The sequence below is a fragment of the Tenrec ecaudatus genome, chromosome 4, assembly GCF_050624435.1.
Source record: "Tenrec ecaudatus isolate mTenEca1 chromosome 4, mTenEca1.hap1, whole genome shotgun sequence".
Lineage (NCBI taxonomy): Eukaryota > Metazoa > Chordata > Mammalia > Afrosoricida > Tenrecidae > Tenrec > Tenrec ecaudatus.
In genome coordinates, this window is record NC_134533.1 from 20,775,847 (window position 1) to 20,801,074 (window position 25,228).

The 25,228-nt window shown below is 37.2% G+C and overlaps 1 protein-coding gene and 1 pseudogene across 1 annotated transcript; both read right to left on the minus strand.

Moving 5' to 3' along the window:
- Nucleotides 1-4,892: 4,892 nt before the first annotated feature.
- Nucleotides 4,893-5,848, minus strand: LOC142445736 (olfactory receptor 4P4-like; annotated as a pseudogene).
- Nucleotides 5,849-20,741: 14,893 nt separating this feature from the next.
- On the minus strand, nt 20,742-21,671 carry LOC142446502 (olfactory receptor 4C11-like). The gene has a single exon (XM_075548251.1). It carries the CDS (start codon nt 21,669-21,671, stop codon nt 20,742-20,744), a length of 930 nt encoding a protein of 309 aa, XP_075404366.1.
- Nucleotides 21,672-25,228: the final 3,557 nt, after the last annotated feature.

A 25,228-nucleotide genomic window follows, 5' to 3' on the forward strand; every position in this document is an offset into this window, starting at 1 on the left:
TTCAAAGATAAATTATTAATATTTTCTAAATTTTATACTTTTTCTCATTAATTTATATGCCCAGTGTATAGGAAAAAATTAATATGACTATATAAAAATACGGTTCACAGATTACTTAAAGCTAAGGATGTACACACATGTATATATACATATATAAACATGCATACAGAAGCATTAAATGATAGTGATTAGTTAAGTGTAATATTTATTAAATCAATTGAAGAAGCTAACACAGTGGCAGATGGGAGACTTGGACCATCATTAGAACAGAGTTCCAGGCCAATGTGTACATGGTGGACCATATACTTAACAATAAATTTTAAATTTAGTAATTCTGTTATTGAATTACTTAAGAACACTTCCTTGTAACAGAGTCTTTCTGTATAATGAAGAAATGGTAGTGAGGCAGTACTACCAATATAAAAAATAATCAAATTTCATGATATAAAATAATACTGATGCATGATTTAACTATATATTGTTTCCTTGAAAAGCACAGCTGCTTTTCAAATGCGTTTTAATCTTCAATTTCCCCCAATGTCCTATATGGCCTACACTCCAAAAAACCAAACTCACTGACATCAAGTCAGTGCTGACTCAACGCAATCCCTTTGCGTTTCTGAGGCGACCTGTTTACAGGAGCAGAAAGCAGCCTTTCTCTCACCATCGTCTTCATGAGAAACTTTAAATGCAGACAAACACAAAGTCAACGTCAGAATCAAAGAACTAAATAAAGACAAAATAAGAAAGAACTGTCTCTGCGTCTCTCGCTGCCTTGGTGAGGGGTCAAGTGCTGGCTGCTGACTGCAAGGTCGGCACAAGCCTCTCCGTCAGAGGGAAAGGAGGCTTTCTACTCCTGGAAAGCTTGTCAATCCCGGGAATCCACAGGGCACTTCTCCCAGGCCGTCCAGAGTCCTATTAGAGAGGACCGGAGAAAACATTCAATGTCATGTGAGTGGTATGCTGCACAGAATTTTAAAAAACAACAAATATGTGTTGAGTACCTAAATCATGAAAATATTGTTGCTAACTGAAAATTGATTAATCTATAGGTAAATCATAATATTATATGACAACGTTCATTGATTTGTAAGCTTCTAGTGTGACATGACAATATCAATAAGTTACCCAGGCTGCTTAAGAATAGAAACAGTCATCTTTTCTATTGCACTGCCATTACCAAGAACTATGTCTGGTAACTTCCCAAATAAACCCCCCACTCTCTGGTGATACTCCTGTCTGCTCCAGGTGCCTTTCCTGGGCCAAAATGATTTTCTTTCGTTTTGGTGTTTCTACAAGAGGGTTTCAGAAGCATGTAGGCACTTCTCTTGTCATAATTATAAAACACTACCCCCTTGGTCACTGGATGAGATAAAAACACTCACCGAAACTCAAGCGCAGGGAAGCCTGAGTTTGAAGAGCAGGAAGCACGTGAGACCTCGCTCTGTTTCCTTTCCTAGCACTCCCTCCCGGAGGGTTTAGTGACGACTCCAAGCTGGCAGAGTGATTTCCCTTCACAATGACAGAGAGGAACGTGAAATGGAAACATTCTCATTTCACCAAAAGGGAAACCAATGTCGCTCCGACTGAAATGATTTGTCCAAGTTCTGAAAGCACCGTGTAGTTCAAAGTCCCTCGGGATGTGGGGTCACTATCGGTTGAAACCCCACTTGGTGTTATCTAAGACAACAGTAACAATAGCACCCTGATCTAAGCGTTGGGTGGGTTTTGTTTTGTTTCTCTTTCTATTACGTCACACCATATCCTAACTCTGCGGAACGTGGCGACAATTCGGTGTCAGAGGCCGTCGATTCCAGTCAGACACAGAGCAGCCCTAAGAACCACAGAGCAAAACCCTGTCCAGTCCTGTGCCATCCTCACAGTTGCTCTGCTGGAGCCAATTGTTGCGGCCACTGTATCAAGCCCCCGGGTCTAAGTTCTTCCTCTTTTGTACTGACCTTCTAGTTTTCCAAGAATTTTGTCCTTTTCCCAGGAATTGGTTTCTCCTGATTCCGTGTCCAATGATATTAACACTCCACGTTAATGCAGGCTCACCCTCCTTACCTCTAAGGAGCATTCTGTCTGGACTTCGACCAACCCAGATTTGTCTGTTCATCTGGCAGACCGTGAAACTTTCACAGGCTTTGCCAGCAACATAATTCAAATGCATCAATTTTAAGATAACCTTGGCAAGCATAAAGACATTCAAGTTCCATATGGAGGTGACCATCCAACTGGCCTTCATTGAGCTCCCCGGTGACGGCAGTGTCCCGGCATGTTGAGAGTCAAAAGACAAATTGTAGACTTATGTCTTTGAATCTGTGTCAAAATGAAGGTCGACTTCTCCGGATGTAGAAATGCTACTATGCCCTCAAACACAGACCACCCAGGTGCCATTGCGTTGATTCCAATAGATGGTGACCCCACGCATGTCAGAGTCTAACTGTGCTCAACGGATATTTTAGTTGTATTTAATTCTGCTTATCCTGTTGCTACTGCTCTTTTATATGCACACACAAACACACCAACATAAGCTTTCATGTGTATAATTCCATGACATGGAATATAGTTTTGAATTGTGGAATGATTTTCACCCACCTTTTCGGGGTTGCTCCTTCCTCATTGACATAAACTTACTTTGCCCGAGCGTTCTAGCCAGTTGTTCCAATTATTATCACCCATTTGATCTCACAATTTTTTAAAGAGCCCAAAGCCCAAGGTAGGCATAGGTTTATTGGTTGAGGGTTTTAATAGCTGATATTGCAAAAATAGATTCGGAGATCTTCCTCCGAAGACACATAGATGTAAATTATCTCTGACTTTAAGGTTAGCATCTGACCCTGTTCATGGTCTGAACCAGGAAAAGCCCCAAACAGGGACATCATTTCAAATACATGAGGATACATGGTTACAAGCAAAGAGATAAAGAAACCTTTTAAAAGGGCAAGAGAGATGAACCCCTTAGCATGCTGGGTGATTTAGAGGATTTGCTTGATCTCGCTGGGCATTGAGAACCCGTCCGCAGTGGTGAGTGGACGGGTGGTGCTGGGACAGTGGTCAGAATGTATTTCCCTTGACTGTGGGTCTCAAAGAGTAGTAAGTACTCATTTCCATTATGATGATGCATTTCCCTGCAATAATGCTATTGGTCTTTTTTATCCTTTTCAGACAAATTGCCTCCTGGGAACTCTACTTATTAGACTAATTCTATGGAAAAACTAAACAATGTCACTGTGTTCATTTTCTGGGGACTTTCTCAGAACCCAGTGATAGAAGAAGTTTGTTTTGCGGTGTTTTCTTTCTTCTCTGCAATTATTCTTCTGGGAAACCTTCTCATCATGCTGACAGTACATTTGGGAAAAATTTAACATCTCCAATGTGTTTCTTTGTCCACTATTTGTCTTTTGTCGAAATCTGTTATTCCTCAGTAACAGCTCCCAAGATGATCGCTGACCTATTAGCCATGAGTTGCAACTCTTTGGGGTACATTTCTTCAGGAGCAGATGTAGGTAGCATGGTGCTTCTGATGCCCTGAATTCACATCAGTAGCCTCCAGAACAGTGAAACAATACGTTTTCTGTTCTTCAAAGCCACCTGATTTGTCAGAATTTGTTAGAGCAGCCCTAAAAAACCAAGACACTAATTTAAGGCCAAAGTCCAAGACACTGGAAATGAACACAGACTATGAATGCCCTGTCTTCAAATGACTTGTTACCAAAGGATTAAGGAAGATCTATGCATAATCAGTCTATTACCTACAATCCAATTGAACTTTTAATTTTTCAAAGTTTCCCTCTTTTCCTGTCAAATGCTTCCCCAAATCTTGTGTTAGGCATCTTCTTCTTAACTTAAAATTTCCCCCATAACATCCCACATATTTGCCTGCTGTTTTCTAACAGATTGATGTTTTCTAGCACTAGCCGTTTACTCAAAAATTTCATCTACTCAATGGCATCTCTTTTCCCTACACATAAAATATTTGTATATAAATTATTTTACTGATCTCTTCAGAAAAATTTGAAAAAATACCTTGTGTTTATAACTTAGGTTCAGAGGAAGCTTTCTATGTCACAACATTTATATTCTCAGAAACTCACAGGAGCAATTTTCCTCTGTCCTATTGGTTCAGTATGATTCAGAATTGACTTGATGGCAGTGAGTTTGTTTATTTCTTTTGTTTTCTGCTAAGTGTGAGGCATGTATCCCGGTATGTTTATTTTTTATATTTGTATATCCAATTGTTCTAAGACACTGTGGGGAAAAGGCTGAGCTTTTTTTCTATTATATTTACATCTTTGTCATAAATATAGATGGACTGTATCATTTCTTTCTGGGTTTTCTATTAATTATTGATAATTAGAACTCTATATTAGCTTTCAAACTGGGTGGTCTGTGTTCTGAAATGTATGTTTTAAGTTTTGGGTAACTGTTCTAGTTCATGTGTCTTTTTATGTAACTCAAAGAACCTTCTTGTTGCTATCTAAGTAAACGCTTGTTGAGATCTTGATTACATTATGTTGAACATGATTAAAATATTGAAATGGATGCTCTGTAATTTGTAGGTCTGTGAAATAGTTAAAAGTAGAGAAACTAATTTGAAAGAGTGTTTTCTTTATACATGTCTTCTCAGTATAACACCGTATTAATGGGAATATCCCAAAAGTCATTTAATGCAATTCACTCTCGCTGCACCACCTTAGTGCCTCCCCCAATCAAATGTTTTGTACTCATAGATTAGTATTCATACACATATAGATTAGTATTTTATTAATGTTCTTCTAATCTATTAATTTCATTTCTATTAGTTAACACTATCATGTTGAAATAGAAAGATAAAGTTTGACTTGGTTATTAACATTTGTTTTTCATAATTAGACATTATGTTAAGGAATTTATCTATTATTCTTCTGGAAATTAATTACATGCTTCTTTTGAAAATTATTTTGACACCAAACTTTTCTCATGGCATTTTTCATCTCTGTATTTCTCAGAGTATAGATTAAAGGATTGAACATAGGGGCAATGATAGTGTAAAACAGAGCAAATATTTTGTCCTCATGGAATGAGGTAGGAGGTCTAAGGTAGACAAATATTGCTGGAGCAAAAAATAAGAGCACCACCGTGACATGAGAGCCACAGGTAGACAGGGCTTTGCGCCTGCCCTCTGCTGAGTGATTCCTTAAGGTGTATAATATAATCACATAAGAACCAACTAGGACAACAAACGTTACTAAGGTTACCATCCCTGAATTGGCAACCACAAGAACCCCTATGATATAAGTATCAGTACAGGCAACTTTTAACAAAGGAAAGATGTCACAAAAATAATGATCAATTTCAATAGAACCACAAAAGGGTAATGAGATTGTCATAAACAATTGTGGAAAGGCATGGACAGCCCCACCGGCCCAGGCAGCTAAGACAATAAGATGGCACCTTGTTCTGTTCATGATGATCATGTAGTGGAGAGGTTTGCAGATGGCAACATAGCGATCAAAGGCCATGGCAGTAAGAATGAAGATCTCAATGCCTCCAAAGAAGTGCATGGTAAAGACCTGCAACATGCAATTTCCATAAGAGATGGATTTTTTCTCTACTAGTAGGTCACCAATCAATTTGGGTGTGACACTTGAAGTATAGCAGATGTCTATGGAAGACAAGTGACTAAGGAAATAGTACATTGGTTGGTGGAAAAGGGAACTGCATCGAATGGAAAGAAGTATCAAAAGGTTTCCTACCAAGAGGGATATATAACAGAATAAAATAGCGCAGAAAAAGACAGCTGTATCTTTGCGTCATAAGAAAATCCCAAAAGAATGAATTCTGAGATGTTTCTTTGGCTTTCCATATTTGTTTTCATTTGGTTTAAATTGTAAACAAGTGGGTTGTGTACCTGAAAATAAAGAAAACAGGAGCATGAACTAAAATTTATCAGTTTATTAATAATTACATAAAATATACAAAAATAGCATGCAATAGTATTAGCATACATTATTGTGCATATATATATACAATTAAGATGTTTGTTAACTTAATCTTATTAAAAAGTGAAGTATGAAATTATATTATAATAGGTATAAGCATTTTATACAACATAGTATTAAGTTTCAATAATATTTTAAATGTATTCCATTATAAAACACAGTTTAGTTACATGATGTTTATAAAAATAATTAAGATCTTTAAAACTATATTTGACTTATTTTTAAATGCTTGTGTGCCTTATCTTTAAGATCTCCTTTCCTTCTTAATGTTTGAGCTGGTCTACCTCTCCTAAATAATCTAAGAATATTTGCTCAAGAAATATTCTGAAACTCTTCAACTTAAGTATGTTTATTATGTAGTCTTTGCACATTACATGTGAACGTTAATATGTCTAATATCTAGTCTTGCTTGGCATGTGAGCAATTATGACTGATAAATGTTTGATTACACATAAAAGTATCCATGGACAAAGCATTTCAATTCGTGATTTGAATCCAGAAAGATAAATAGCAAATTGATTTATTTCTAATATTTATAGCTCACTGATTAAAAAATACTTTCAGCATACTGCTTGCCATTCAAGTCTGGAGGCCAAAGGAAAGATAAAATAGTTGAATTACTCAAATATGCTTGAATTTTGCCTATTTTAGTGCTTCTGCTACAATCTAATGATATTATGTACTCCTTACACAGGAAATGCCAACACAAAGTGATCCAAATACAACAAAGACAAACTTGATCTTCTGTTATGCTTTTCTGTTAAATAAATAATATATGAAAATGTCATGAATTTCATATAGCTTTTGATACATCTAAAGAGATTTACACTGGGGAAATTAGAATGCAGAATGGACACAATACATTTCTAATGGCTATTTTATTCAGTCATGAGAAATCACAATGTACCCAATAGAACTACAAAAATCATAGAATTCCTTGTGCTTTAGGAACTGATTTAATAGTCAATTGACTCTCCATGTTTTACAATGTTGAGTTTTTGTAGGGAGAGTTTTTAGAATGCAACATATCCTCTTAAGAATGTATCTCTAATAGCCTCTGCCTATAGCTTTCAGAGTGTTTATGGTAAACAGCTAGCAATTGGGACAGTGCTAAGAAAAAGAGCAATACTGTAGAAAAACTAATTCTATTTTTAGTTGATATTCAAAATTTCCTTTCATACAGGATAAAATCTCAGATTTCTGCTCTTTATTCAGTTTAAGCCTTCTGTACCTTCATATTTATCTATCTAACCATGGATAATAGATAGACATATTTTTTGTTTTTCATTGCATTTTCTCTTTTTTATTTTCTAGTGCAAAATTAGATTGGAGTTAACATTTTGGATCATAAATTTGAAAAATAATTTTATTGGCACTTAATCCACAAATAATATATGTATATAAATATTTGAACAAACTAAGAATATTTCTCAGGCTCAAAATGTTCATGCCTTAAAAGTAATTAGACAAATTTAATATTTTGGCAATGAGTAACTATTTTTAATCATAGAACTAATGTTGATTTTTTATAAGATGACATATTAAAATTTCAAATATATATATTTATTGGAAGCAATTAAAGATTATTAGTATACAAGTAAGCTGATTAATAATTTAAAATAGAAATTATCGAATTAACTGAAATCCTGTTTTTTGTTTTCAAGAACAGCAAGATGATCAAGAGGCTCTAAGTAATTTCTTCGGATTAGAAAATAGGATTCTGTGGATCATCAAACTCCAAACCAAACTCATTCCATTAAGTAGGACTCATAGCAACCCTATAGCACAGAGTAGAATTGGCCTGGTGGGTTTCCAAGACTGGACATCTTTACAGGAGTAGGAGTAGCTGGTGGTTTTGAACTGCTGAACTTAAGATGAGCAGCCCAGGGCATAACCCACTCCCCCACTCAGGTTCCTTAACTAGAAGCCTGCTGTCCCATATCTCACTTTGCATGGTGCTGCATCCATGATTAAGAGCAGAGTATGAAGGAGTGAGGGACATTATTGTCATGTAATATTTATGTTAACGTGTTCTATGTTCACCCAAATAGACTTGGTCAAATTTCTGATTTTAATTCTTTTTGAAATAATTTTCTTAGTTTCACCAAAATGAAAATTCAGTAGGTCATGATACTTTCCTGTTTTCCACATTGTATATAATGTAAAATATCCCTTAAAACACCCTTCTCTATGAGGCATGTTTAATGATCACTACTGCTATCAAAGGTATGTGAAACTATGAATACAGTCAGATGAGAAATAATTATAAAATTGCATAAAACTGCATACAAATTACATAAAATTACGAAATATTTCTTATTGCATGAAAGGAAAGAAACCCTTAGGAGAAGAGTGAAATCAAAATTGATGAAAGGAAAGAAATATTGTGCAGCTACTTTGTAAGAGAAAAAAGACATGTGCACACAGAGACAGGAATAAGCATGGAGAGCTGTAACTAAATTGACCCCTTCTGAATCTTGGGGGGAGATAGAAGAGGCTGTCTCCTCCTGTAAAGATGCGCATGCTCAGAAACCCCCTGACTAAGAATCAATCATAGTTTACTGCCATTCAAATTGGCAGCCCTTTAATTAAAACGCATTTGGAAATCTGTGTGTAATGGCAGGATGACTATTCTAGAGTATCTCTTCACTATAGACAGTAACGTGAGCTTTGTAGAGATGTTTTATCATTTCCTTGATAGAACCATATAGTCAAGTGATCAGTTCTGAGACAGTTTAGAACAAATTATGTGTATCCTTTTCCGTAGGTGCCTAGTTTAATGCGAACAGATGTTGTTACAGTTCAAGTACAGTTTTTTCCACAAACTCAAGTTTTTTCATACAAGATTGAGAATGTCTAATTCTAAAAAGTACTAAAATTTATACAGATGACGGCAGTCTATTTTGGGGTGAAATGACCACTGAAATTTGGGAACACCATTATTAGAGTTACTCAAGCATGAATAAGATTATTCCATTAGAATTATGATAGAAGAATGATTAGTACTAGACTGACTCTCAGGACAGTTAACTTACAGATGAAGATTTAATTAACTTCAGCAACTGTTCTCAGCAGGAATTCTGTTTGTGTACACTTAGTCTAAAGTGAATTCTAGTATTTTAAAACTATATATATTCATAGAATGCAAGAAATGTACCGCTTTAAGAAAGAAATAGATGAAACATAGACAAATAGCAAATCCTCCATGTAAATGCAGTTGATGGGATTTCCCCAAACCAAACAACATTCACAGATCATCAAAGACCCATTTAGGAAGCCTTAAGCCTCAGGACAAATTGCTTCCTTAAATACTCACTGCGCTAACTCTTCTGCAGCAGCTGATTCTGAAATAAAAGAGAAGGAATTATAAACAAACAGTTCAAAAACAACTAGGCTACCTTTATAATGAAAAAAATTATAGCATCTCAAAACCCTTAGAACTTCCTGCAGGTTTGCGAGGGTCGAGGACGTTACACATCTGCTAAAGCATCAGGGATGCACAGACACACGTCATTCTTGCATAGAGTGGATTTCAACTCCCAGTGACCAGAAGGGACAGAGCAGAACTGCCCAGTGGAGTTTCCCAGGCTGTTCTCTTTTCAGGAGACACACACCGTGCTTTCCCAGCCGCCAGCTGGTGGGTGTGAGCTGCCAACCTTGTGATTTCCAGCTCAATGCTTTAGCTGCTGTGACACTAGTACTTTTAAGCAAAGAAAAGTGGATCTTAATTCCCCAAAAATGCCAAGCTGGGATTTTTTTTGAATAGTGTTTTAACATCTTAAAACTTAATCACGAAGAGTTTGAAGCTCTTAAAAATCAACAATAAAAAACTAACACACAGATTTAAATCCTAAACGTCATCCCTGCCTGTGTCAGAGGCAATCGCACGCGAGGAGCAGAATATAAACTGAGGAGGCGGCATGAGAATGAACAGCTCTTTGGTCGCTGGAAGTAATCCTATTCCCAGAAGCTTTTCTAACCATGTCCTTGCCAAACGGCACTGCCTGGCTCGTCCACCATAATGATACCTCTGGGCATTTTCTAGTCCTAACTTTGCTGCCTATCTTTGCCTTAGCTTTACTGGGGGAGGCACTGTTTCTCTAGAACTCTCAAAACCGTATAGACAGACAGATAATACTTCTGGAAATCTTTCTGATTCTGTACTCAACTAAGGTAAAGAGAAAAATAGACAAGAATTTAGAGTCTAGAACTTACTCTCTTATTATTAATCTAGGCGCTTAGAACTAGACCATTGAAACTACTGACCCACAGATCATGATTTGTGGCCAGGACCTACCATTGCTGAAATAGGGGGATGGGAAACCATTGACAAATGAACAGTTAAGTAAACAGAATTAATTCATTTGCCCCACATTTTGAGTAAACTACTAATTATTAAGTATTATACTAATATTAATTGGTATACTTATTAATAATCAGTAATATACTTATTAAACAACTAATTATTATTTACCACTAATTATTAAGTAAAAGAAAAATTGAAGAAATGGAGAAAATCATCACTCCAAATGTACGAATTTTCACTTCTTTTTCCTCTGTCACTGAATTTTTATATGAGGTATAGGCTCATTCCAATATATGCATACTTTACAACAAATTCAAGTAATAAGTATTTTCTCACATATATAAAATTTCAATAAATAATTTTTAGCATTACGTTTTCAGTTCTGATAAATCTACCAAAAATTAAAAATAATAACCACAAGAATATTTTAAGTAAATATTTATTGATTTAAATGTGTACCATAATTTAGTATGCATAGAATAATTTAGGATTCATAGTTGGACAGAGTAATTATTAGTTCTGTTATGCAAATAGAGACTGTTCTGGCTCAAGCAAGACTGTCTGCTTTTCTAGTTCTTTCTCCCACAGCAGGCTATTCTTATAGTGTCTATGAATAATTGCAATAGCCACACAAAATACATTGACAATACTCATGATTAGAGAGTTTATTATGACAGTTAAAAAGCTATAATCCAGAAGGGAATGTTTAAGATAGAGCTGTTCAGTCAAGACATATTATAAAGATCGTTTCGGGCTCATAAGAAGTGCTGGAAGGCATACTGTCCTGCTGGAAGCTCAACTTGAAGTCACTCAGCTCCCCGGGTCAGTGACCCCAGCTCCTTGAATAAAGTGACAGATGCACCCAATTCCAGTAGTCTCCACCAAAATGCATTCAGCTTAAGCTCTCTTTCTGCAAGCCCAGCTTCCCCAATTAATTGCCCAGGTACCCAACTCCACTAGTCAGTCTCACTCCAGGAAGCACACAGCTTCACTTCTCTGCTGGCTAGGGCATCCACTCCTCGGTCTTCCTGCTCTGCTTCCTGGTTCTGCTATTGCTGCTCATTGATCACACCTTCTGTGGCAACGCTCTTTTCCCTAGCTCAAGGGCCTTCATTGTGCAGGATCTCGGGGTCCACAGCACACGCTCTGCTCCTGACTCTTGCTACTAACAAAATCCCCCTGTGCTTCTCTAAGAGGGCTCATATTCTATGTGGAAAGATGAAAATCAAGAGATCCATTTTGTGTTCTTTCCAAAGAAAGCGAGCCAATAGAAATCTCAAATTATAAAACAATATAAGTGATATCACATACAGGTAAAAAATTTGCTGAAGTTTATTGCAGCAGTACATTGACAGGAAGCTGCCAGAGCTTCAGGCTGGATTTGGGAGAGCACGTGGGTCAACGTATATCATGGGAAATGTCAGATGGATCTTGGCTGAAAGGAGAGAATACTAGAAAAGGTTTACTGTGCTGTGTTGCCTGTGCCAAGGCATTCAAATGAGAGGATCATAACAAACTATGGACAGCTTTGAGTAGAATGGGAATTCCAGAACCCTTCGAGGAAGAAAGAAGATAAATTGATGAATTTGAATTATGGTGCTAGTGAAGAATTCTCAGTACCATGGCCTGCCAAGTGAACCAACAAAACTGCCTTGCAAAAAGAACTGCTGAACTACTCCAAAGAAGCAAGGATGTAAGACGGCCTCATGTCATTTGAACATGTGGTTAACGGAGGCCATCCAGTCCCTGGAAAAGACATTGTGCTTGGTAAGGTAGAAGGGCATTGAAAGGGACTAAGTCCCTCAACAAGGAGTTACACAGTAACTGTGGTGGTGGTTATAATTTATATCAACTTGAGTTTGTAAGAAAGTGTAAGGGTGGGATCCAACCTGTCACTCAGAGATTTGGCCTTTTTCACAAGGAGACACTGAGGTCTGCTCTCCTCTCTCACTGTCCCTTCACATTTCTCGTGCTGGGCTTCTGGGCCTGTCTCCAAGGGCAGTTCCATGTGGCTGCCTCACCCTGACAGCTGTCAGCACCCTGACATGTTCACATCAACCTTGGATGATCCATGGCACTCTGCACCCCCTAGCATGTGATCGTCCTGCATCCGGATTCACCTTGTTGCCCCATAGGCTTGCAGCTACATGAGTACAAAGGGAGCTTCAACTAGCACTGGACCGATGAACTGAAGTTGCACTAGCTCAGGATGCCTTAGTTATAGAAGAGTCCTTCCTGATATAAAGCTCTTTATTAGACTTATATGTTTGTGAGGATGGTACATTGTGTAGATGTTTGTTTGCTGTGTGTCAGAACTGACACTATGACACCTAACAACCCAAACAGAATCATTTAAAAAGCATATGCCCATTGTAAGGGCACATTTATTTATCCTGTATATGTATATGATAATCTAAGTGGTAAACCTTTTTCTCTCATGTCTGAAGGAAAGAGTGATTACATAATGAAAGACACATGGGAAGTATTAGTCCAACAAGCCAAAGTAAGTCCCCATAATTCTTGGTTATGAACAGCAAATTCTAGGGTAAAAAAAAAATCTTATTAGAAGGAACTCACAGGAAACAAACATCAAAATTCTGGTGATTGGATAAGTGGGATGGTGCAACTTACAGCAAATAAATTAATATAATATAATTAATATATAATATAATTAATATAATATAATGTAATATGGAATCGGGTGGTGGTTTATTCAGGGAGCCAGAGGATGAAGGGGTAAAGGAGCTGATATCAAAGATTTCAAAAATAAAAGAAAATTTATTGAAAATGATGATGGCAGCAATTGTCGAATTATGCTTGATCTAATGGAACTATTGATTGTAATAATATGTGTAAGAGCTCCCAATAAAATGCTAAATAAATAAACAATAAGGGCTACTGTAATTTTTTTAAACAAAGTCTTGGATAGATTGCGAGAAAAATGTTGAACAAAATGCAGTATCATTTTTTCCCCAGAAATAGCTTATTAGCGGGCGCTCCCAGATGATGCTCTGTGACTTAGGTCAATAGGTCAGGGAAGTTTTGCTACTTCCTCACTGACCCATATCCCTACAGGGGACAACATTGGAGAAACAGTGTGGAAATTGTGCCCAATCTGACCCCACAACACTGAGGCAAAACACTAAGGGCGTGCAAAAGAACGGGAAGGGGAACAAAGCAAGGAAGCCCCGAAGGAGTACCAAAAACAGACTTTGGGGCAGAGTGGGATGCCCCATAACTCTTGACCAGAAAACACTCCTAAAAGTAGACAAACAGACCTGGACTATTTACATGCTTTTCTAAATTTTGTTGTTGTTATTGGCGTTTTTGATGTTGTTGTTTTGTTTTCTTTTGTCACTTTGTTTTTCTCTGTCTTGTTTTTGTGTGTATATTATTATCTCTGCAGGTCTATCGAGGTAAGGTAAGCTGGATAAACAATCTGGAGGAGAAGACAACAGGAGCAATGGTTCCAGGAAGAAATTGGGTGTAGGAGGTGGGAGAAATAAAGTGGTGCTAACCAACGCAGGGACAAGGGAACAGCAACTGAACCAAAATAAGTGGCATGGAGGGTGAAAGAGGCCTTTATCAAGGGCAATGTAACGGGGAGGAACCAAAATGAAAGCTGAGAATGATAGTGGGATGAGAGGAAAATTAAAGGAAACAGAGGAAAGAACTAGGAGGCAAAGGGCATTTATAGAGTTCTAAGTACAAGGAGGTACATATGTAAATATATTTACATATTATGGTGGGTAAATAGATCTATGTGCATATATTTATAGGTTTAGTATTAAGGTAGCAGATGGACATTGGGTTCTGCTCAAGTACTCCCGCAATGGAAGAATGCTTTATTCTTTTAAATTGGCATTGCATGATGCTCACCTGGCCGACAGAATCACTGAAAACAAATGGGTGAATAAGCAAATTAAGAGAAGAAAGGTGATGGTGCATCAAAAGATACAGTGTCTGGGTCTTAAAGGCTCGAAGGTAAAAAAGTGCCATCTAGCTAACAAGCAACAAAGCCCACATGGAAGAACACACCAGCCTGTGTGATCATGAGATGTTGAAGGGATCAAGTATCAGGCTTCAAAGAACAGAAAATCATATCATTGTGAATGAAGGGGAGTGCAGATGGAGGACCCAAAGCCCATCTGTAGGCAATTGGACATCCCCTTACAGAATGGTCGTGGGGAGGAGACAATCCAATCTGGGTTCAGGATAGCAAGGATAAATCATACAAATTTCCTCTAGTTCTTAAATGCTTCGCCCGCACTCCCCCCAATGTGATCCCAATTCTCCCTTACAAATCCAGATAGACCAGAGAAAGTACACTGGTACATATCGGAATTGGAAACACAGAGAATCCAGGACAGATGAGCACTTCAGGACCAGTGCTGAGAGTGGTGATACAGGGAGGGTGGAGGGAAGGTGGGGTAGAATGGGGGAACCAATTATAAGGGTCTGCATATAATCCCCTCCCTGGGGGCTGGTCAACAGAAAAGTGGGTAAAGGGAGATGTCTGACAGTGTACATATGACAGAATGATAATAATTTACAAAATATCAAGGGCTCGTGAGGGAGGGGGAGCAGGGAGGGAGAGGAAAAATGAGGAGCTGATATTAAGGGCTCAAGTAGAAAGCAAATGTTTTGAGAATGATGAGAGGAAAATAAGACCCTTACACTAATCACAGGTGTGCTGGCAACCTAGTGGTAAGATTGCTTGCTTGCTAAACAAGAAGGTCAGCAGTTTGAATGCACCCACTATTAGGTGGAAGAAAGAAAGGTCTGGCAATCTGCAACTGTAAAGATTTACAGACTGGAAATTCTTATAGGACTGTTCCATTCTCTCTTACCAAGTTGTCATGGGAAGGATTTGACTTGACAGTGGTGGAAATGTAATAATGGTATTAAAAATCAAGCTTGTAAAATCTTTCCAAAGATTAAACTTATAGGAAATAGAGTAAAGAATTAGGAGGCAAAGGACATTTCTAGAGGTCTAAATACAGGCATGTACATATTTAAATATATTTTATATAACAATAGGGATATATTTATGTACTTATATTTATATGTTAAGTATTAAGATTGATTACAGATGGACATTGGGTCTCAATTCAAGTACTCCATCAATGCAAGCACACTTTGTTGTAATAATCCAGCATTCTGTGATGCTCACCTTCCCGACACGATCTATGATGACAAAATGAGTGTATAAGTAAATGGGAAGAAGAAAGCTGATGGTGCCCAGCTGTCAAAAGATTTAGCATCTGGAGTTTTAATGTCTTGAAGACAAACAAGCAGCCATCAAGCTGAGAAGCAATAAAACCCACATGGCAGAAGGACAGCAACCTGTGTGATCATTAGGTGTTGACAGGATCAGGTATCAGGCAACAAAGAACCATAAATCATATCATTGTGAATGAAGGGGTGCACCAAGTGGAGATCCAAAGCCCATTTTTAGTCAATTGGACATCCCCTTACATAATGGTTGCAAGGCGGAAATGATCCAGTCAGGGTGCAGAACAGCACCAATGAAACATAAAACTTTCATCTAGTTCTTTCATATTTTCTCCCCTCCAACTATAATGACCTCAATTTTACCTTACAAATCTGACTAGACCAGAGCATGTACACTGATACATATAAAAGCCTGCCACACAGGGAATCCAGAACAGATAACCCCTCAGGACCAATCATGAGTATAGAGATACCAGGAACGGAAGGGGAAGGTGAGCAGGGAAAGGGGCCACTGATCACAATAATCTTTATATACCCATTCCTAAGTGGATGAACAACAGAAAAGTGGTTGAATGAAGACATGGCAGGTTTGGATTTTTAAATTATCAACCATATATGAGGGTTGGGGAGGTGGCAAATGAGATGATATAAAAGGCCAAAGTTGAAGGAAAATGCTTTGAAAATGATGATGGCAAAATATGTACAAATGTGCTAGTCATACAGATGAATGTATGGATTGTGATAAGATATGTAAGAACCCCAATAAAATGCTTTAAAAATAGGAAGAAGTAATATAGGTATACTTTAAATAATAGGTTTGTGTTAATTTGTTTTTGTTTTTTGAGTTTCTTTTGGTCAGGTATTATTCAATCTTTGATTATTAATATCTTAAATCTATTTCTTACACTCTAGTTTGTGTACCTCTTTAATAGCACTTATTAAAATATTAACTTCATGAAATAATAAACTACCTTTCCATTTAAAGGGAAAAAAAGCTTAAGCTCATGAATGTGCTAGGATCTCTGTTGTTGTGCAATTTTTAAATATCCCCAGAATTTTAAAAAAATAGCTTTGTGTCCTGTGACCTTTCAGATGGATTAGATTTCTCCTATGTAATCTGGACTCAACCCCACGGAAAATCAGAACAAGGTAAATTAATTTGCATTTTGGGGCCGATAGAGAAAATAGTGAATAGAGCTATTCCACTTGGCCTTCTTCCAGCTCTGTTGTTTCACTTAATGGGGAACTTCATTATTTTACTCATAATCATTTGCAACCATTTAATTGAGCAACAAATGTGCTATATTTTCTGCCACTTCTCCCTGAAAGACTTGTGCCAATCTATCTCTGTGGTCCTCTGACTGATCAGTGGTCTTACTGATAGAGGAAAATATCCCCTGTAACAACTGTCTGCAGGTCCTCACTCCCATTCACTAGTAAGGGGGAAATGGTATTTTGGCGTTCATGACATCTGACAGCTGTGCTGCATATCAGCAAGCATTATTTACATGGTCCTCAAGAACCATCACAGGTAGACCATGCAGGTCACAGAGGTCAGGGAGAAAGATTTTGGTAATCTCTTGCTCATGACTCTCCATTTACCTTTCTGCAGCTCTATTAAAGTAACCTGCTGCATATACAAGGTGTCCCCTCTTTTTTATGTGATGTGCAAAGGTAGTCACATTGTCAATGTCTTATTATTAAATGATGCCAAGTTAATTCTGACTCACACTGACCTTGTGTACAAAGGAAAGAACTACTATTTGGTGCTAATCATCTTCACAATTGTTATATTTGAGCTCATTGTGTAGCTACAATGGGTTATAGCTGCTGTTATTAGCTTATTGCCAATTCCAGGAGGGTGGCAGTTGTGTTTGGTGTTGTTCTATGAATTCTTACATACTTACTGTGTACCATTAGGACCCACTACTTAGTCAGGCAATAGACAGCTAGCTTGACCTGTAGTTCTCACATAGAATTGTGGTTTTATTTTTGTGACTCATCTATACTTTGGTTCTCCCTGCTGGACGTGAGAACAAGATTAAGAAAATATCTGTTTTATAGTGGGATCAGACCCATGAGAAAGCTAATCTATTATAGAATCTAATCTATTCCCAGAGAAAGTGGAGATGACATTTCCCATGAGGACCTTCCCAACATGATCACACAAGACAAAATGCATGCTTAAGCAAATGTGGTGAGGAAAGCATATAGTGCCTGACCCTCAAAAGATATAGTGTCTGTTGTCTAAGAGGCATGAAAAAAAAAACTGGCCACATAACAGGGAAGCAAATAAGCCCACATAGAGAAAGCACATCAGCCTGTGTGATCATGAGGTATTGACAGAAACCAGTATCAAAAGATCCCCAACAAACAATGATATTGATATAAATGAGGAGGATTGGAGTGGAGACACAAAGCCCATCCATAGACAATTGGACATTTCCCCATAGAATGGTTACAAGGAAGGGATGATTGAACCAGGGTGCAGTATAGCACCAATGAAATACACAATGCGCATCATTCCAACCTGGTGGGGAGGTAGGGGAGGGAGGAAGAGAAAGAGAAGCTGATACCAAGTACTCAAGAGTCGAAAAATATGTTTTGGAAATATTGATGTCAACATATGTACAAGTGAATGCTGGGTTGTTATAAGAGTTGTAAGAGCCTCCCTATAAAATAATTAATCAAAAAAGAGAAAGATTTGCATGAGTCATTGAGGTAATAAGCACTGTGTCATACTTTTATTTAAATAAAAGAAGCATGATTTTTGTGTATGCGGGGAGAGGGTGATTAGTAATTATTAAGGTTGGGGGACTTGGAGATCTAGAGGAGAGGTTAAGAAAGGAATCAATTACATCAGCGAATGCCACCCAGCAGAATCATCATGCTTTTCATTTCTATTGAATTTTATTTAGAAGAGGACATAAATTTAATTTATGCATATGCATAAAATATGATGAAATTATATATTGTTTCAATAAAGAAAATCTTTGAACAAGACAACTTGCTAGGATTTCTTTCTAGTATTCTTTTAGCACAGTGCCTCAGCTGTAGATATATATTTTTAATAAATGTATGAAAGAAGCGATCTGTTGTTTTGCTCAGCTAGTGAGTATAATGTGTAATTTAAATTCTGTTCCTTAGTACACGATGTTATTAGAAACAGAAACTTACTAAAGGAATAACATTTTTATAAAAGAATACTGTGATATACCCTATGAAAATGCATATGGATAGGCTCATCATTGGAATTGCAGGATGGTAGGTAATCACCGGCTGGAGGAAGTGTAGAAGCCATGAGTGAAGACAGCAGGAGAGGTTGAAGGTCATATTAGATTGCGGGTGGGAGAGTTCTTCCACATGACTTCATAGATCAGTGATGCTGCTTTCCTTGACCCATTTCTTCAGCTCTGCATCTAGGTCTGGGCAATTCCAGATAGGGAACAATTTAGAGACTCTGAGGAGCCCTTGTGGCATAAAAGGACACAAGATGAGTGGCATTCCCTTCTGTAAGGATTCACTCTCTCAGAGACACTCTGGGGCAGCTCTCTTCTGTCCTACAGTCATTGTGCGTCAGCTCGATGACTTTGGATTTGTTTCACTGTGCTTAGGCTTTCTTTGTATCTACTTTAAAATCTGAGAGTTACCTGTGAGAAGGTCATAACACACCCCAGATATTTCCAAGGATCATCTATTTCAAATAGACATTCCATTTTTCTCTACCCAAATATAATATTTTCCCAGATACATTTGATTGCACTAAAAATCACACAGACACATTTTATCTAAAATTACACTTATACTTTTATTTTATTTTGTGCTCTGATAATTTCATTATAAATGTGCCAAAAACTATCATTTCTGTATCACAAGGACCATTGGACACACCTGCTTTCAAGGCTGGGAGCTATACCAGATGACAACAAAGGCCTTGGACTTTAAACTTCTTCATTGGAGTCGAGCACATGGAAACCCAGTAAAAGAAGCACATAGGCTTGGATCAGGAGCCCTGGGCGCACAGTGGAGTAAGCTTGAGCTGCTGCTGGTAACTGCACAGAAAGTCAGTAGTCTGTCCCCGTCATTTCTAGGGAGAAAGAAGAGGCTGTCTGCTCCTGTAAACATTCTTAAATGCACTAGACCATTATTATGGACAGAAGACTAGTGACATGTGCTAGAGATATGCTTAGAAATACGTGGTGGGAATGATTCATTTGAGCACCAAAGGCATTGATTCATTATATGTTGCTTTGTAATTGTTGAGAATATGGGTACACAGTCAACCACATACTGATTGCAGAATCATGCATGCATACACTGTTCTAGTCTTTAAATCATGCAACCATTATCATTCTGCTTTCCTAAGTGTCCTTCCACGACACTCCTAATCCCAGTGGACCCGAAATTTCTGATGCACCCTTTCTAGTGGCTCTTCTTAATTTGGTTCCATATAGATAGTTCACAGATCTATTAACATTTGTCATAAAGTTAAAATTGTGCTCTTCACAATGACTTTTCCTTCTAAATAGGAAGATGACATCTAAGAAGAAATGCGTTCTAGTCTAAGGAATTTTTAAAATGATCATAAATATTCTTGTTTATCTTTGAGTCAGAGCTATTTCTAAAATACATTTACATTCAACATCCTTTATTTATTTTAATATCTAAAAGTAACAGTGAGAAATAATTAATTTAGAAAATTGTGCAAAAATGTCTCTGATTCACAAACATGAAAATATACTATCATAAAACTGTGATAAAATAGAAATGAAAATCTAATACACTGAGTTCAATTGACCTACAGGTGTCAAAATAGATTGTTTTTAAATGTACTTTTAAAAGAATGAATGATTATAGAGAATTGGATGCCCTAATTAATGGATTCTCCCAAGTTTGCCTGACTGTAACTAATAAAATACTACTTATCACAGAGGATAGAGTCGGAGTTATGATTTACTGTTCACGGCCAGCAATGGCAGAATTGAGGTTTCAGGAAAAGACTGAGTCAAGGTGATGTAACATTGGTCCATGATGATCTCACTTATTCTGGCAGTGTATCTAACTCTGACATAAAATGCAAGACATGTATATTGTCTACAATTAAGACAATTACCATTTTATATTGATTGACTGTTGTACAATAATACACACACGTATATTTGATGTCTGTCCAGACTTAATTCTATTGTTGAATATGTCATCATATCCTCATGTCATCATTTGCTCTCCGAGGCAATTTTGATGCGCCACAGCTTTTTCATGGCATTCTTTACTTCCGCATTCCGTAAGGTATAGATGAGGGGGTTGAGAAAAGGTGTGCCAATGGTATAAAACACTGCCACCATTTTGTCCACAGGAAAAGTGGTTGGTGGACGTGTGTATATGAATATACAAGGACCAAAAAATAAGATGACCACAGTGATATGAGAGGTGAGGGTGGAGAGGGCTTTCTTCCTACCTTCCGCACTGTGATTTCGCAGGGAGTGCAGGATGACAATGTATGACATCATCAGAAGAAAGAAACTGCTTGTGCAAATGACCCCACTGTTGGTCACTAATTGGAGGTTGATCACATAAGTGTCCATACAGGCAAGTTTCAACAAGGGCTGGAGGTCACAGCAATAATGATCAATCAAATTGGGTCCACAGAAGGGCAGTTTCAAGGCCAGGATAATCTGAGCAATAGAATGTACACATGATCCTATCCAGGCAACAACAATCAAGATGATGCAGACCTGTCTTCTCATGATGACCGGGTAACGCAGAGGCTTACAGATGGCCACATAACGATCAGCAGCCATGAGGACAAGGACAAAGATCTCCATGGCACCAAATAAATGCAGTGTAAAGACTTGTGTCAGGCACTCATTGTATGATATGACTTTCTTTGCAGACAGAGCATCTGCGAGTAGTCTCGGGGCGGTGGAAGTTGAAAAGCAGGTATCAGACAAGGATAAATAAAATAGAAAGAAATACATGGGACTCCCTAGAGATCGACTGAACTTGATGGTCACAATAATGAGCAAATTTCCCACCACAGTTCCAGTGTAGAAAATTGAGAATATTATGAACACAATTTTCTGCTTCATAGGATCCTGGGCCAATCCTAACAGTATGAACTCAGTAACACTCTTATTTTGATGCATTGTTTCAGTAGACGTGGGGAAGCAGATGTTAGGAATAATTTATCTGAAATGAGAAATTAAGTAGTTTGTAAAATGAATACTGCATTTGGAGTTCAAATGCCTGTGCCAGATCATGGAAGTTCCACTTACCTGGGAGTAATTGCATCTCTGTTTATTGTTTTTTATTAACTATTTAAAATACAAAACTCTTAAATATTGAAATTGCTGCTTAAAGTTTTGATAGCAAAATTATAACAATATAAGTGTTCATTAAAATTATTAACATAGATGTAAAGGGTTTGCTATCAGTGGATAGTTCACTGAGCTAAATCTTTTCCTTCAGTTTTCAGCGAGCATTTATCAGAATTAGCCTGTTGCACAAAGAGTGAGAGAGATAGATCGAGAGACAGATTGTGAATGTGACATACTTTAAAGTATGTACATAATGGTTAAAACTCATGGTCCAGTTACAGAGTTTCATCATGCCACATTAACAAAAATTACATTCCTCTCCTAATTCATGATTTTGGGACTCCTTGAAAGTAGTTTCTTACGAAGCATGATAACCATTAGACTACAGTTAAGAAAAAGGAGAAGAACATCAACCACATTACTGAATATATTTTCAAAATGTCAAGTTCACAGCTTACACAGTAAGGGTCTGGAAAAGAGCTCAAGAAGTTCCAAGTCATAGTGGGAATTTTTCAATGTAGTTTTTGTTGTGTGTGTTTATGATTTTCTTAAATCTTATTTTTAAGTGACAGAAGTTTAAGTAAAAAGGTAATTTCTGCTATTCATATACATCTGTGTAGGTGTCTGATCCAGGTCATGGTGTTTCAATATCTTTTATTTTAAAATCAATACAGAAGAAAAAAGATATATTTATTTATTTATAAAATTAAAAAATAAATTATGTTTTTCTATTTAAAGAATTAAACATTTAAAAATATATTTGATTTCATCATATTTCAAGACAAAATAAAAATGCCAACCACATTTTGTTTTCAAATACAAGTTAAGTTTTTTAAAAAAATTAATTAAAATTAGCATATACTGCTTACATACGCATAGTGTACGTACTATCATTTCATATTGTTTTTCTGAGTGTAACTTAGTAATGTAGGTCAACGACATGTATTTTCAGTTTGTATCTAGAAAGTGATGTGAATGAGAGTGTCTTACCACATATGACTACTGGCGTCCTGGCAGCACAGTGGCTATGCTTTGGTTTAACAGTAAGGTCTACAGTTCAAAACCACCAGTCAGTCTCAGAAACTCACAGGGTAGTTATACACTGCCCTATATGATTGCTATGAGTTAGCACTGGCTCAGTGAGGATTTTGTTTTTTTAAAAATATCACTCATTAATATTGCACAATATTCATATTTATATTACTATATACAGAAACATATTATAGATGTTACTATGCTGTATATTCAAGCTGATTCCAATTCATAGCAATCCAAGTGTCATAAGGTTTACTAGACTGTAAGCTTTAGGGACTAGATCAGAGTTATTGTATTAACATTCCAGAAAGTAGTTTGCCAAGTACTAAGAACAACTGAATTATTTTCCAATAAACCTTACCTACTTCTGTGCAATGGCTGGAATGTTCAGGTGTTCTCTTTTCTTGCCACAGCCACTTGGAAGCCCCACACTCAAATGAGGAACAACAATAACAGAAAGATGCTCTTGTAAACCTCTGATGATTCCGGAACCAGGGCCTTTTCCATTTCACATTTCATTCACAAAGAAGCTTAGCTTCTCCTCTGTTCACTAGAAGGCAAACTAAAGTGGTCAGAGTATCATCCCACACGCTCTGAACCCCAAACACTCACACAATTTTGACTGTGATGCATTTATTTTGCCGTCCCTTGAGGAGTATTTAACCTGAATGATGCAAAATGTAGGAGTCTGGGGAAGATCATTCCCTAAGTGTCCCTTTCCTCTTAATTAAGAAGCCTGAGCCAGATGTACTACAGTTTTTATCTACACTTTATCTTTTTATATGGGACAGTGGGGGTTGTAGCCTATTGTTGAAATTAGACATATTTGGGTCATAAATGACAGTTTTTATTAGAATCAAAGTGATGATCATCTAGAGTCAAATCTTGATTCATAATACTATTTTCCACTAAAATAACCCAGAAGGTCTTGGAGAAATGGTTGTTGCTTTTAAGGTTGGGGTAGGAATGGAAATTTATATTATGTTAGTGCTAGGAAGTATAGAAGCACTCAGAGCCATAAATATATAAACTACTATTTTAAAAAACATCATGTAATGTGAAAGTTCCTAGAAGTATATGTTTATTCCAATAAAATAATACTACTAATAATAATTAAACTCACTGGCAGAGTTGATGCTGACTCATAGAGACCCCATAGGACAGGATAGAACAGCCCCTGTGCGTTTTTGAGAATGTAACTCTTTACAGGACTAGAAAGCCCCATTTTTCTCTCTCTGAGAAAGTGATATCTTATCTCACGAGGGTTCCTGAGGATTAATAAACAAACAAAATATACTAAAAACAAAAGTATTGCACTTGTATCAGCTAATTCAAAGAGCTGATCTTTGCATCAGTCTTGTAAGCAAAATGATTAAGCCTCAAAATCCAGTAGCACATTTAATTAATTGATTTTACTTGTCTTCAATTGCATCTTATCTCTGGACAATGAAAAATAGTTGCACTTTAGATTACCATATGTGTTATAGCAGGATCAATAATATAGCCCTTAGAAAGAGCACATGAATTTTAAAGTGATTCTGATTTTTTAAAATAATAATATGATTTCATAAATCTAAAAATGATCTAGGTTTTGTATTAAAGGGAAGAGGTAATTAATGCTCAATGTGTGCAATTTGACAATGTATGACAAAAACACCTATCAATACTCAATGACATAGGAGAAATAACCGCAAAGTTATTTTAGGGTTAAAAAGGAGATACAAAACTTCCATATAATTTAAAGAGAGCATTTATTAAGTTCCAAAGGGTTCAGTGTTTTATACCATTGGCGCACCTTCGCTCAAAGGCAAGGCAAAGAAGAGACACATTATCAAGATAGCCTGCAGCATGGGGTCATAATATTGCCCAAGGTTTTGCAGTGAGGCATTTCCTTAAATAAAGCATGGAACACTATGGGGTACAGAAGGATTTCTCCCAAGCTGTCTCCCCCAAATATATGCCAGACAGCTGCTTCAGAATGACTATACTTGGAGGTCATCAGAAGTAGGCCAGGGGTTATTTTCCCTGAGAGCTATCAGCCATCTAGAGCAAGTAGTCACCGCTGTTTATACCACAATAAATAGGGCCCACTCCCTTCTGATAAGGATAATGGTTGTCTGTTTTCTTGTAGGAGACCCCTGAGAGGTCAAACCCACCCAAGGATGATCAAGGTTAGGTCTCCATCTTGAATCTAGGGTCCACCCATCTTGTCACATGTATAACCCCAATCCCTCCCCTTCCTATTGCGTGTATGTCCCTAGACCATGCCCCTCTCATTACTGTATTACCTACAGGACAGTCCCTTCCAGTGACGAATGTCCTTACCTGTAATTAGGGGGCTTGCTTGTCCC

What these genes read in the sequence shown, in the direction of transcription:
- LOC142446502 (XM_075548251.1), bottom strand. Translation starts at nt 21,671, where the DNA reads ATGCATCAAAATAAGAGTGTTACTGAGTTCATACTGTTAGGATTGGCC.